The 14,988-nt window shown below is 50.8% G+C and overlaps 2 protein-coding genes across 2 annotated transcripts; one reads left to right on the forward strand and one right to left on the reverse strand.

The window, feature by feature from the left end:
• Positions 1–4,641: 4,641 nt before the first annotated feature.
• On the forward strand, positions 4,642–7,237 carry G6M90_00g015850 (uncharacterized protein; the record flags this gene model as incomplete). The annotated part of the gene is made up of 5 exons (XM_066129778.1): positions 4,642–4,656; positions 4,870–5,117; positions 5,175–5,846; positions 5,915–6,542; positions 6,605–7,237. The coding sequence occupies 5 exons, from the start codon at positions 4,642–4,644 to the stop codon at positions 7,235–7,237; spliced, it is 2,196 nt and encodes a 731-aa protein (XP_065985590.1).
• A 2,059-nt stretch (positions 7,238–9,296) lies between these two features.
• Positions 9,297–9,986, reverse strand: G6M90_00g015860 (uncharacterized protein; the record flags this gene model as incomplete). The annotated part of the gene is made up of 1 exon (XM_014693456.1): positions 9,297–9,986. The coding sequence occupies one exon, from the start codon at positions 9,984–9,986 to the stop codon at positions 9,297–9,299; it is 690 nt and encodes a 229-aa protein (XP_014548942.1).
• Positions 9,987–14,988: the final 5,002 nt, after the last annotated feature.

Raw genomic sequence — 14,988 nt, forward strand, 5'->3', positions numbered from 1 at the left:
GAGACTAGGTCGGGTCCAACGGTCGCCGGCGGTTCCATCATCTTACGAGCTGATTGATGCATTGAGCATACTTTATATTTTCGGAGCCTAGAATCAGAACTCCAATGTCAACAACAGTGAGGCATCGCCAAGTGCGCTATATCTCGTTGAAGATGAAAAGATGAAAGAAAACCTGCCGGCCACGAGTCACCCCCTTAGAACAAAAATATACTCAAGTATATAGGGATCGTTTTTGCTTGCGGACCGAGGCCCCGGTCGCAGTGGTTGCCAGTGGGGTGTTATTGACGCGCGAATTGTCATGGAAGCGGCTGTGGGAAAGGAGAAAATCACAGATGAAGAAGGGATTCAGCCTGCAATTTCAAGTGAAGAGCAATCAGGATTTACGCTTCTCCGAGTCCTTTAAGGGCCTATTCTCAACTTCATTCGGCACCGAATAAACGGGCAAAAAATCTGGAATGATTCGGCTAAGCCGCTAAAGGCTATAGAAGAGCTCACCTTGAATCGAGCCGCGCCCAACGAGGAGAGTCAATGACTCGGAACAGGCCCACCCTTGGCCCTCGCAGTGGTTAGTAATCTGAGAGATCAATATTCAGGGATCAATCATGGGCAGGGTTGTACGTACCTATATGTACAAACAGAAGCTGGAAGTTTGTTTGCTACCGAGTCTCACCACTCACCAACAAGATTTGGTCAAACTGTTTGTCCCATGTTCAAGACGGCAGGTCGATGATCAAGTTCTTCATGGCTCTCAAGTCAGCGCTAGATTCAGAATGCAAACATGTCTATGCCACATGTCCCTCTATCATGGAACCCGCTGCCTGCCGCAATATTCAAGGTGACGAAAATGACCCCTACTAGCGAGAACCACAGCGTCTCAGCCGGCCAGCTTTGCTCCTACTCTGTCGTGCCAGCCAAGCCATGACAAGCGCCGGGAGGAGGCCGGCGGGAACAAATTATCGATGAGGCGGCAGCTCGTTGGCTCTCGCCAAGACCGGAAAGTCGACACATAATTGGACTTCCAGTACAACAATCGTCGAGGATGAATTTACCTGTATTGGCTCCACCCCCGACTGCTGACGACAGGGCTATCCTGGTCCCCCGATTGCCGAAGGTTGCTTCGTGCATATGTATGTACAATCTATTGTTTTATTGCACGGAGAAACGAGACACTTGCCTGTGAGAAGTCTGCGAAAAGCAAAGGCGGAAAGAGATCTTATGCAAAGCTTGTGGCAAACTCTACCAAATCATGACCTCTCTCTGGTCAGCATTTTGTACCTCGACGCCTTCATGAGTAGGATGGGGGATCCAGTGCCTGCCGAAGCTGCAAGTTGTTGTTAGAAGACGGCGTGGACAATGCGCCCTCTCCAGAACGATGTATTCCGGCGAATTGCAATTGGGCAGCATCGTCCTCTCTGTAGCTTATCATACTGAGCTACTGCAAGGCAGGCGACAATCCCATGTAGGCTTCTTCCGGGACAGAGAGGAGTAATGGAACAAGCTGCGGTGAGAGTAAACGAATGTCATGATGGAAAACATATTTTTGCAGCTGCGTCCCTCACTGTAGCCTCATGTGCCCAGACCTGGAGCCTCCACCAAACGAACCGCCGTTCGTCGTGGTTGAAATATCAATTTCACTTGAGAGCCACCAATTCACCCGAGGAAAGCTGGAGGGCCTCGGCTGAAAATCGACCCGCAAGCTGACATGGAGTACAGTAAATAGCGGCAATAGTCAATGCCGATAAGTAGAGGCAACGCCTCTCATTATTGTTGTCACCATCATTACAATTCGTACTAAAGCTGTTTTGTGGCACAACCCGCGTCCATGATGGGCATAGAGAGAAAACGAGAAATCACTGGTAGTTATTGAGGAACGGAGTTTCCCAGTAGAGTGTGGCCGTGGCCGAAAGGGTGTCGGATGCTGAAGAGGCTGGTTGTCAAATGTAGCCAAGACGCGGCAGTACTAAAACACTGGAACCTTCCGAAGCTTCGCCGGCCGCCGTCGCTTCTGGCAACGACTGGCCTGGTCCCTGTCTGTTGATTTTTTAGCATATGGCTGTGCGTGTCTTCCGCTCTCGCACTTCCCTCCCCCTGAATCCATGATGGCAATGCAATAGTAATGGTGTCTCATGGTGTCCACACTTTGATTGACTCTGGCTTCGCCGCCAGCTTCTCAAATAATTTACCGAAAAGGGTCAACAGTGACGGGGCCGAAATACGGAGTAGCCTTTGCTGGGGTTGCTCAGTGTCGGCCACGAGACATGCAGCGATGCATACGGAGTACATGTAGGTCGGTTTTGAGTGACCAACCACCCTGTCCCATCAGTAGCCAGCTTGGAGATGGATGCGCGTGAGTGTATATATGGATGATGTGGCCGACCTGTATCAAATAGTCAGTGGTTGGGAATCACAGATCAAAGATCAGACAGACGCATGCTATTGTCAGAGAAGCACAAGAAAGCCAATCGTGCCGCAGTCAACTTCAAGAGTACCACACAACATATCGCCGTGACGTGTTTGTAAAAGAAGGGTGCATTGAAATGTCGTGGTGTTGCATCAGGGCGGTCCATGTGTCCGAAAAGTCGTTCGCCGAGCCAGCCAAGGCCGAGTCCTGTGATAGGTTGCAACATGTTGTAGCGACAGCCTCGTACACAACTTAAGGGAAGGCGCAATCGACCGCAACTTGGTCTTGCTTGCGGAGTGCGGACGGTGCGACGTCTGGTAAGGCTGAGACGGCACTTTCCCAACCAACAGCCAGAGAAACTTGAAAGGGCTGTGACACTCCTCGAAAGGCTGGATATCGACAAAGCTGCCATTCCCCATCGGTCTCGACGCTTCAATAGATACAAGAACTACTCCTTCCGTACGGAGCATCCCGCCTTCTTTCGGTTGGCGGCAACGCATCAAATAATTCATGATAGCCAGCCATCTTATCGCCGATTCTCTCGACCGCTTGACTGGTACCGCATTGTGGGTGGAATGCCGGTCAGCAAGGATATTCGTGCTTACGACTGGCTCCGCAGTTCGACATCCCCAAAAGGAAAGGCAAGCAGCTGGCACGATGAACGGGAAAAAGGAAAACAGGCCGCATATTATGTTCTATTCTCTGCTGCCATGCTCTTGGCAGGCAAACTGATCTTGGGTTGCTTGGGCGGGCAGCCCTTTCCACCCTGCCTTCGACCATCGTGTCAATGCTTCCGTCGAGCTTCGAAATCGAAAACCGGGCCCAATTCTGCTTCGTGGGCAATGTGCCGAGTACTCGGTACACTCCCCTGTCCACTGGTTGTGCCAGACTCAGCTCTCAGCCAGCTCGCTGTCCGCACTACTTCGAAGTGCTCCATATCAGACGACAATGGCTCTGGTCTCTTCACCAACCTCGACTGCCGGGACCAGACCACTGCGTCTCGAGTGCGATGCATTCAACCTTCGGACCCTCGGATTGGCCCTCCCTCATGGCATCATGGCAGGCGTAGATGGGTGCCACAAACTGGACACCGCACAACTGCGCCGGGAATCATGGAGCCATTCAGCGCCTCAGCGACAGCCTGTCTCATCCTGTCTCCCGCTTGGAGTCTTGGACAAGCGGCTGGTTGCAGGCCCTGTCACAATATTAAAAGTGTTGTGCCACCAGGCTCGGCACCCTCGGGCGACAGCCGGGCCTGGCCCCATCGACGATGTCCAAACAGACGTCGCAGCGACGGCCGAAACAAGCCACTTGACCCAGCGAGGTCCAAAGCACCCTGTTCCACTTCCAGCGCAGCTCTGGCGCGCCGCAGACATCCAGCGACATGGAGGATTACAATAGGGCGAGACCTAGTGAAGGCCTGGTAGCCAGAGTCAGTACACTTGGGCACTGCCCGTCGCACTGTCGCTCTGCCCCAAGCCCCCAAACTCGATTCTCTCAGGCCAATGCAACGGCTTCTTGCTTTGTTTCCTGACCAAGTCTGGACTGCCCTGCCCAGACTTGGCTTCTTCTCTCCTCCTTCCCCCTCCTATCCCAGCCCTTATGACTCCTATAACAGGGAACAATCGTCGCCCGTCTTCTGCGTACACGTAGTCACGTCGATCTGTCTTCCTCGTCGTGCGTCCTCATGCCTCACTTCATGCGCCTTACTCACTGAGCGCTCAACACCGTCCTGGTACATGGATCCGCCGCCAGCCCCCGATGCTGACGGGCAGGATGCTCCCACAACAGCAGCGTCTGCTTCCTTGGCAACGTCTGGTATCGCTACAGCTGCCGCTCCTCCGACAAAACGTCGTCGAACCGCTCCGGTTCTAAGCGATTGCTGCCGCACATGTCGACTGAGAAAGGTAGAAACTTCTCACCCCTTATCAAGTCTATATTTCGTCTTCTTGGGTCCTTCCGCCCTTACTTCACGCCAACATGTGACCAGGGGGGCATTATCATGCCATTATGCACCTGCCTACACCCCCAAACGCCATGATATATGACGGTTTTTTGTGTCTTATCCCGAGACAAGTGCTTACTTCTCTCGCATGAAATAAGGCTATTTGTATTGGTGTGAAGGCTGCTTTGCTGATAGATTTCATGTCCACAGGTCAAATGCTCTGGCAACCCAGGAGATGGGCCCTGCACAAATTGCGCGAGACTGGATTTGACATGCAATTTTACCAACACGGAAGATGAAGAGGCTGCAAGTAAGCTCGTACCCTACAGTTTGAAATTGATAGACGTCGCGTTCTCAAATCAGATTTCTCAAAACGTATTGACTGGCGTCAACTATAGTATCAAGAACAACACCATCTCACAGCCATACAGAGGCCGGAACTTTGAGGAAGAGGGCACAAAGGGCGTGCAGCCAATGCCATTCTCACAAAACTAAATGTTCGGGTGATTTACCGCGATGTAAGAGATGTGAAGCTGGTGGGTTGCCTTGCGAGTATACGCCAGCCAAGAGGAGGTTCACCAATGTTCGGTTTCAAAATGCAAGCGATGCCGCAGGAAGTTCCAGCAATGCCAACAATGCTCCCGAGGCAAACTTGTCCACTTCGGGAACCGCCAGCAGGTCAGACACTGTTACTAGTCCGGCATCGAGTACCGGAAGTACCAACCATAATCATTTTGCTCTCATAACAGAAGGTTCAAATTTGACGTCTGAGTATGTTGCGCCCCATCACAGTCATTATACCTCAGGCTGCTAACACGGTTGATGTAGAGAAATGCTAGTACGTCGGGATATACTCCTGAGGCATGTGGACGCCTACATGGACAACATGTACTGGCTGCCGTGCCAAGGGTTTTTGCACCCAGATACCACCTACAAAGAAATCCAGGAAGGCACGTTTGACCCCGTTGTGGCAGCGGCCGTGTGCGGTATCACGGCAGTCTTCGTGAGTCCCAGCGATTCTGGTGGCGAGTTTGGTGTCAAATGCAGCGCCCATGTCGAAATGTACCTGTTTCAAAACATTTACAAGTTCTCCGACGATCTTCTAGTTCTCTTTGCATTAAGTATCACATTCAACCTTATTCGTGGAGAATTTGCCAAGCTTTGGCAATCCTTTGGTGTCGCCTCGAGGCTGATGCTAGGTCTACGGGTCAACTGGGATGTACTGCCCCAAAATCAAACGTTTGCTCAGCAAGAGTGTTTGCGACGTATCGCTTGGCAGCTTTTCTACTTGGATCGCATGCTAGCGGGTGGGTATGAAGAGTACATCTCTTGTCGTGCCGAAAATATGCAAATTGCCTTGCCATGCTCGGAAGCAGCGTTTCGAGAAAACAGACCAATCAATGCCGAGAGATTGTATGACAAGCCTGGAAGTCATCCCAGTACCATCAATTTACATGGGTACCAGCTTCGTCTTATTGATCTGCGACACCGTATACAAGTGTAAGTGGCTTTGTTGGTATATGCGCTGAAATCCTGGCGGGGGAAACTAATAACCCATTTGCGTCCAGAACTACAAAGCGACTTTGCAGCTCAAGCTCTCCATCGCAGTCGCAACTCGACGCGTCAAAAGTAATGGCGGACGTTAATAGACTCCAAAATGAGCTGACTCGATTCCACATGTCGTTGCCCCCCGAAATCCTTCTGAGTGACCAAACCGTCGCTAAGTATATGGCGTCCCCCGAACGAGCCGGCTACGTGTTTCTGCACACTCACTTGGCCGTCAGCCACATCGATTTATACCGGTTCTCGTTGCCAGGTCAGAGGGACAAGGTGTCGGTGGAGATTCTCCGCAAGCTCCCGAGGGAGTTCATAGCTCGGTCGCAGAAACAGGCAGTTGCTCATGCAATGTGCCTAGGCCGTTTTTGCGATGCAATTCAAAACGAGGTTGACCAGATGCATGATACAGGGAAGCTTAAGCTTGCGGGCGATCATTCCACATTTCAAATGTCAACCCAATGCGTTCGCGTGCTGCTGGTAGCTCTGCAGTATGGGCTTTACCGAGACATCGCTGATGTTACGACGGCACCATTATGGCGGAGCGTTGAGGTCGACGAGGCACATATTCGGTTTCTTATTGATTCAGTTCAAAGAGTTACCAGGCCATGGTGTGACATATTGAACGTTGCACAACAGGCGGTACGTCTCCTTGATATGTTTGTTCCATGGGTTTTGTCCACTAACCTTGCGTTGACATGTAGTACAACCACAACGCGACACTAGTTGAAGACTTCAGCAAGACCCGGAAAGTGGCGGACCAGAGAGCTGCTGTGAGCATGTTTGGGTCCAAATCCGAAGGTTCAACCCGCTTGCCAGGCCCCGACGCCATTCTCGAGAGCATCGCTACCGGCAAACCTGAAGAATATCACAGACGAATGGCATCGCACAGTCCTTCCGACTCGACACGGTGGCTTGGATCCCATCCGTCATCGCCAACTCCAAACATGTTTGCCACAAAGGCCGGAACTCAAACAACCGAGGCAAGTCAAGGGGATGCTGCACCAGGTATCCCACTGTTCCTTGCCCAAGCAAGAAATAGGCCTGGCAGTGCTACACAAGATCCGCTTACGTACGACGCTGAAAACTCTTTAATGCCAATGGGAGATTTGGATGCTGTGCTGCCAGACACAAACCCGCTTATGAATGTTGAGGGCGTGCCTATGTCAGGGATGCATAGCGGTGACCCATCCATGTTTCAACAGGCGATACCGCAACCAAGTGCAGGCTTCCTAATGGCTCAGCAGAGCGTGTTTGGCGGCGATGTCTTTATGGAACACTATATGAATCGACAACACGGCCAGGGCGGTTATTCACAACCTCCTGGTGGCTATTAGACAGAGACAAGCACTTGCGCCGCGGCCAGACACAACAGGCCCCTTGGATAGACTGAATGATGATACACCTGATGTTTGGGGTAAATCCAATGGGCAATCAGATGGACAAACGCTACCCAACCCAAGGAAATTCCGTACCATGTGCGCGCGCGCGATGACTGTCTGGCGCAGCATGCAATAGCACATGGACTACTGAAATCTCACGTCAATCGTAAGACGAAACGATTTGCTAACGGCCAATAAGGCTGTCAATCTTACAACTCGTTGGTCTTGGACAAAAGGACCATACGCCCCAACCCAACAACCTTCTTGGCTACTCGCGAAATAAGTTGCGCTACTCTACGGCGTTTCCTTCTCATAGCATTTTTGCGTTTATTTTTGCGCGTTTCGCAGGGAAACTTGGGTTCATTCTTCTGGCGTTTGGTAAGAGATGCTACAATTTTTTTTTCCTACGCGTACAAAAAAGAACCCCCATATATGGCGTACAGATGATATTGATGGGATGGACTAGCGTGTTTTGCTTATTGTATACCAACACTTGATGTCATGTACCTTGAGCCAGATGCTTCTAATACACATGCTATCCGTGAATGCCATCAATATGTCCATATCTAGCCTTGCATTCACCAACCCGCCTTGTGACGCAGGACATGACTGCCTACCTAGGTATTTGGGCCAGGTAGGTACTAGTTACCATGAGTTGCACTGAGACGCGTCAGGAGCTTTACGCAATCCGCTCCAGATTGTCTTGACCGAGCCGGCTCGTAGCCCCGTTCTACTTGAACCCTTTTATGATATCGAAATGCACGGCCCGGCGCCATCTTGGTGCCGTGCACACGGGAGCCAGCCAGCCAGTTGACTTGACTTTGCATAGAAAGAAGCAAAATCAGGGAGCTTCTATGTTCGACACGAATGAGGGGCATGCAGCTCAGCTTCCTGCTTGTACCGGAGGACCGCGAACCTAGACTGGTCGTAACGGCAATGTTGTTGGCGTGTACGCACCAGGCTTGTTCTGACGCTGCCAGTGGGCACTGGCATATGTATGTTTGCCACTTGCATTTTGCTGCTGTCCATGACAGCCTCGATAAAACAAACTTGCGCTAGTGGCTGACAGGAGAACAAAGTGTTCCATGTCGCCTTTCACTGTACAAAGCACGGCTAAAGCCGTCTGCATTGCAGGGATAATGCGCAACCAGGGTACTTGAATGACGCCATTTACATCAACCTCAAAAAAACATGTTCGTAAAAACAGTACATATGTACTTTGTGTAATTATACACTATTGAATATACAACTATACCACATTGGAGGCAGTAGCTCCATATCTGGCTAGGGACACGGCCTTTGCCTCCAGTATTGTGCAACCTTCCGTCCGTTGTTGCTATATACTTGCCCGCCTCTTCCTGATATCAACCGTCCAAAGGCTGCGGTTTCCTCTCACTAATTGACGTCTGGTGCTTGGGGGGCCAGCCGGTAACACAGCACGAACTTGGCTTGCCGCTTTGTGCCCATTTCTGCACCGCATCATCATTCCACCCGTCATCAGATGAGAAATTGAGAGTAGGCCTAGTCATCAACAGCAGACCCTGTCGCGCAAGAGCCCAATGAACCGGTATCAGATCAGTTACACATACCATGTCTATGAATGTGTTTTAATCGTAGAGTATTTGTCGTTAGTTACTTCAAGGTGTAAATCGCGAAAATTAGAAACAGATGCGAGACGATCCAAGAGAAACAGTTGCGCTTGTGATTGATTTGAAGGGGTAGAAGTTGCGGAACGCTTGTCGAGTGATGCAAAAAAAGTGGCCGGTATCGAGTACTGTTTGCCAACTCGAGTCGTTTTATTAGTCCACGTTGCAACTGTTACCGGCCGCTTTTCCTGTAGTATTATTGGTGCAGTACCACAAGTTGACCTATTGCCTCGCAAAAGTGTATTTGTGATCGGCGGAGACGTAAGAAAACGGGCAAAAAGAAAAACAAAACCAATGAATTCTTGTTAAGGAAAGGCTGAGAAGTCGAAAAATGAATGAAGAAAAATGAAATGATCCCGCTCATGATATTATTGGAACAAGTTCCGGTCCTTCTCCTTCAATCCGCCAATGTTATCCATGTCAATGGACTGAAACTGACCCTTGGACTCCTTCTCGTATGCTGGTAGTTGTTCGTCATGCATGGGCTCGAGACCGACAGCGGCGTTGTCACCAACACGCACCACAAGAACGCGACCGCTCTTGGGACGTCCATTCTCGTCAGGTTCTTCAGGGAATGTAATATGGATTTGCGGAACGTTGTCGGGAGAATGAGGGGGCGAGTGAGGGTTTTGAAGCATTGGCTGGCCGTCACGGCCGATGTAGAAGACGCTCGACCGGCCATTATGAGTTGTTTCGATGGTCAAGCCACGGGGGTTAGTCTGCTTGACGTCTTCATAAGTAGGCAGGGTGCCGTTACGCTGATGCTGTAGGCGGCGGCGTCGGTGGAATAGGTAGAGAAGCGAGGCGAGAATGAGGGCTGCAAAAACAAGGCCCAGGATGACGAGCATTAAGTCAATCAGGTGATTCTGGCCGTCGTCGTCACGGCGCGAGATGGTTGAAAATGAACGGATGGCGAGCCGTTTGCTGCCAACGAGGAGTGACCTCCAGGGCTGTGTTGCAAAGTGTCCGTCGGTGGAAGGCATCGCGCTGCGAGCCGAGATAGAGCTACCCTCAACGAAGGGGCTCAGGGCATCCCGTGTTAGAAAGGTGGGAGGCATGATGAAGACGAGTGATTGCCAAGGCGCAGCCGTCGATAATAAATGAATGCAAGATCTGCAACCAGTGGTTCATATGTTAGCAGTCCAATATGCAGTACTAGAACACAGTAAAGCGCGACGACTATTGAATTTCTCGCGACCCCATGACGCTCACGATAGCGAGAAAATCCATTCCAGCGATGAACCCATTGCCGCATGTGCCAACGTGCTCTCGCGGTGAGCGGGAGCAGGCGTGCGAGACAATTTGCATATGCATGGACATTATGGTTCGCGTTTGGCGTTTGGCGGCGGTCCAAGGTCGAAGGTCAAGGCCGTCATACGTAGCCCGTTTTGGCTAGGCCCAACCCGCCCTCCGAATCCAATATGTACCACCTCCATACCGTCCATTGTCGCAGACGAAGAATAGCAAGACAAATACATAGCAGCGAACAGGGCAGCGCGTAGATCAAACGGTCAAGACTCACGTTCGGTAAGGTTCTGCCAGGCTGGAATACAAGGAGCCGATCAAGATCGAAACGCATTCATAACAATGACAAGCTGACGAGGGCAAATGTTCTTGGTCGTTGGGACACGAGTTCGTATACGTAGTTGGTGAAGGTGTTTCGGAAGGATTGGACGGATCTTCAGCTAAAGGAATGGAGCTGAAAGTATCCAGAACTTGTCAAAAGAATGAAACAAGCTCTTGGAAGAAGAAAATAGTAACAGTTTTCAACAAGGAATGTCAGTAAGAAGAGAGCAAAAAGGCTCGAAGCGAAGGGCCTTTGCTCAAAGGTTGCCCGCCAGCAAATGGGTGCAGGAAATGAGTGAGCGAGGAGAGGGAGAGGGAGTGAAGCGGACCGGAGTAGAAGGGGAAAGCAAAAGGAGATGGATGGCCAAGACGGCCAAGCCAGGGACAGACAGGCAGGGACAGAATGAACGGCCTGGGATACGGGACTGCTGCTTGATTGGCCTCCTCAGCCTGGCTGAGCGTCTACGGGTCTCATTATTGATCCTGTTTTGGTGCTTCAGCGCTTCCATGACGGGCGAATCGCCGGGGACGTGATCAAGCTAAACCGCTTCTGCCCCTTGCCAATGGGACGAAGCACACAAACAAAGAACGCACGACCGGGCCAAAACTGCTCTCTGTCTGTCTGTGAGCCAGGCACATCCAGGCTTGGGCCCCAAGTTGGAAGGGGCGATGGATACTTTGCAAACCCCGTATCCACAGTCAAAATGAACATGACGCCTAAAATTGGGTCACCTGCAGGGGCCGCCTCAGCAGCCATTGGCTTCTGCTCGGCGTTTCAATCCCATGCAACCAATCAAGTCGGTCCCGTGGACGAGACCCTGGCGATACTATTTCTTTCCCGTTTGTGTCGACGGCCTGGCTACCAAATGGCATTAGCCATGATATGTACTGTACACGATGAGTGTATGTACACATAGGGTGCGTATTAGTGCTGGGAATACATACTTTAAGTAGCTATGCAGTATCGGCTGGCGTATCTTTTACTGGCTTGAATATGCCCCGACCGTTGTGCCTGTCATGTCAACGGGTCACCACCGTTGTCTGGCACATTGCATGTATTGCACGTAAATAAAAACTCCGCAGCTTGTCAATTGGTGCAAGAGCCTTCGACAGTCCGTGCATTACCCCTGGCTAACGTGCGCGCTAAGCCAACTTTGGACGCGCACATCCGCCAACCTGAAGTGACCTGACCCCTCAGGTGTGTGTGAAAACACCGCCTTTTCAAAACATTTCTTCGATTCAAAAATGAAGCTCGATAGAAGCTTGTGATTACTGTACACAAATTCGGTACCGAGTCCAGTCACAGTATGCACAATACAACCCTTTCATGCTGTGTGCACTTCAGTCGGCGCCGTATTATTTGCTGTTTTGGCGCCCGGCCCGTGGTTGGTAACTTGTCGTGTTGCACCATGTCACAGATATATAATGTGACAAGGATCTAGCAAAAACGACAACATGTCGTGATGACCACTGCTACAATACATCTTGCAGCCGGGTCTAGGAGCTATTAATGGAGCGTTCACGAAGGAGCTCCAAGTCGAAATTGGGTTTTCCAAATATTTGCTCAAACATTTCTGTCTCACGGGGAGCTCCGATTCTCGCACCGGCTTGCTTTCGCACATGGCGCCCACCAGCAGAATTTAGAATCAAACACTGACGTCGACCGCCCCAAACACGTCTGTAACACATCTGTTCGTCCGTTGTGATACCCTGGGAGAAGAGACAAACCACAGTTCGGTCCATCTCCGTCCCGTCTTTTTCCTCGGCTGAATTCCAAAACCTCATACAAGACATAATCGTGGACGTAACTCCCTCGGCTTTGAGAAAGGTCCTTGAAACCACTTTGGCAGCGTGACGAACCAACTTGTCACATGCCCTATATGAAACACTTCTCATCTGTCCCTGCCTTTTGTCTGTTTAGCTGACTGTTCACTGTGCCTCGCAAGGCAATACGTTGGCCAGTCACACCAGCCATGACTGTTGCAAGGACTCGCAAATGACTCCCCGTCCCTTCGTTCTCAAACATCAATGTCAGAGTCCCAACTTCACATCGCTCGTAGCCAAGTGGTGTTGTGCAAGTTTCCTACATACCGCTGCCTTGGCTAATTCCAACCTACATGCATGTAGGTTGCTAGATGGCGCAACATCAATTGTTGAACTCTGCTGGTAAGTCCAACCCCGTGACCTGTAATACGAATTTCGCCATCATCTGGCAACCATCTTTTGGGTTGGAATCCAGCGCCACACTTGCACGCAAGGGGTAACCTACTATGCAGTAAGGGCACCAGGAGGGCACTCGATGCAACCCTGCACCGCTCACAAACCTAGCCTAAACTCCCTCTCGATGCTAGGTCCCATCATGTTCTCTCTGTCTCCCGCTCACCTGGTCAATCGGGTAGTCGGTTGGATGCGTATGCCGCTGTAGATTTTAGCTTGGAATGCTACTCCGCCACTTTGCGGATGGCGATTTGTAGAGGCCGTCATTACATCTAGTGTCAGGCATCACACGATCTGTCCAGGAGTGGTCTTACTGTCATGGTCTTCAACTGCCGCGCACGATCCTGAAGCGGGAAGTTCGAGAATCTAGATTCGCCCCGGTCCAGATAATGTGACTCAAAAGCGCCTTCATTCGTCCTAGGACACATGTTTAAGATGTGAGTAGTAGATGCCACCCACCGTCAAGTCGGAAGAAGCCGTAGTGGTGCCTCGAGCCACGTCCAACCATGGGACAAACCTTGGGAGCGTGCTTCTGAACTTCAGGTTTCATTTAGCCCCAGACCGCAATACGAGACTCTAGAACCTCGATGCTAGAGTTCCATCTGATTTTGCTCACAAGCACCGGGACACCTGTCAGGCGCACTGCACTGGGCAAAACGACCCAATTCTATCTCCCATCAATATGTCAAACTGAACACCCTCGGTTAAGAAACTTAAGATGATACTTGCCTCGGCTCACCGTGCGACTGTCCTCTCACAGATGTCGCTGACGTCTCGACAGCATACGCCGGCCCGAACAAATATCATGGCGCCCGTCACCGCAGTCCTGAGACCAACTCAACGGTCATGAGCGTCCGCGTGACCGAAAAAGCAGTTCCAGTACGAATTGGCTGCCATATTCATGTGCTTTGGACACCCCGTCGTTGAGAGTTCGGAGCAGCCATGTGTTTGTTTCAACATAGATGTTGGGCAAACTGGTGGAATTACACAAGTAAAGGAGAGGAATTCTATTCACCCTCGTGTAAAGACCCCATCGTTTGATACCGCGGAGAACACGGATACTACATTTGCCACGGTTGCTCAACACATGACCAAGAGCACCTCATGTGTTTGGTATGCTGAGCGAATTGAAGGCTCTTCTTCGCCTTTAAGACATCATCCATACTTCAAATATAATTGGAGGCTTCAAGTTGCTGTTTGATAGATTACATGAACGAAATGTTGAGCAGAGAGCCGGCGGAGTGGCTCATCAATTGCAGTGACCGAGGCCTACAGTTTAAAGTACAAGAGGAAGGACTTGTAAAACGTGAAGAGCAGTCATGGAATAACCATGATCGTTACAAATGATCGTTGTTGTGTATACGGCGACAGGTATCAGATCATTGGCTGCGTTTACTTGAATTGCCTCGCACCGTCCTCGCCCAAGTTTGTTGCTTAGTAGACGGGAAATTGGCAGCTTCGAGTCATGCGAGGGGCCCCAGTCCGTTGAAGTGATACGTGAGTGAAGCACAACGGTGAGTTATTTAACCACAGAGGTCGAGTGAGAGATGTCGAATTCGTGGTGAGGACAGATAATGCACGCACTCGTAAACCGTAGGAAGAACCCGTAACCGCATCATTTTGGAAAGCAGCCTATAGCCATGGAGGAAACAACTAAAAACAGATGGAGAACTCGGCGAATCGACGGCAGGTGACAAAAAATAAATTCATGACATAAAACAATAGGACGGGTCCTGTGGCCCTCCCAACTATCATTGTGACAGTCATCTAGTCACGAATGGCCATTTGTTGCATGTTTTCGCTTTCTCCGTGAGGCCACAACAAGAGGTCATTGAGGGTTTCCGATACCAAGCGGCTGTTATCCGGAGAGAGAAAGAGTTCAGAACACAACACAACGTATGAATTACAGATGAGAAGCGCCGAGCGAGTATTTCGGATGGCAGCATTGAGCGCAAAACCTGATAACCTCCCTTGTTCGCTTGTGAGCGGGACGGGCTTGATGCTGCGCAGGTGACCAACCATTTCAATACCACAGACAGGGTGGATGACAGTGTCGTTGGCCTCGACATAATAAGGTCAATTGAGTGGGTGTGTGGAATCTGGATTCGGGTAACTGACGGGCACCCGTACCATGTTTCGGTCGATCTGGCGATAATGCTAGGTGCCATGTTGCCGCTTCTCCTACGTTGTAGTCCCAGAAACACCGCCAAGGGAACGTCCGCTGGGCAAATCCGACTGACCCCTCTTCGGGTTGTGCAAGGGCCACTTAGTACCGCG

Source organism: Metarhizium brunneum, chromosome 1 (assembly GCF_013426205.1).
Source record: "Metarhizium brunneum chromosome 1, complete sequence".
NCBI classification, from domain to species: Eukaryota; Fungi; Ascomycota; class Sordariomycetes; order Hypocreales; family Clavicipitaceae; genus Metarhizium; species Metarhizium brunneum.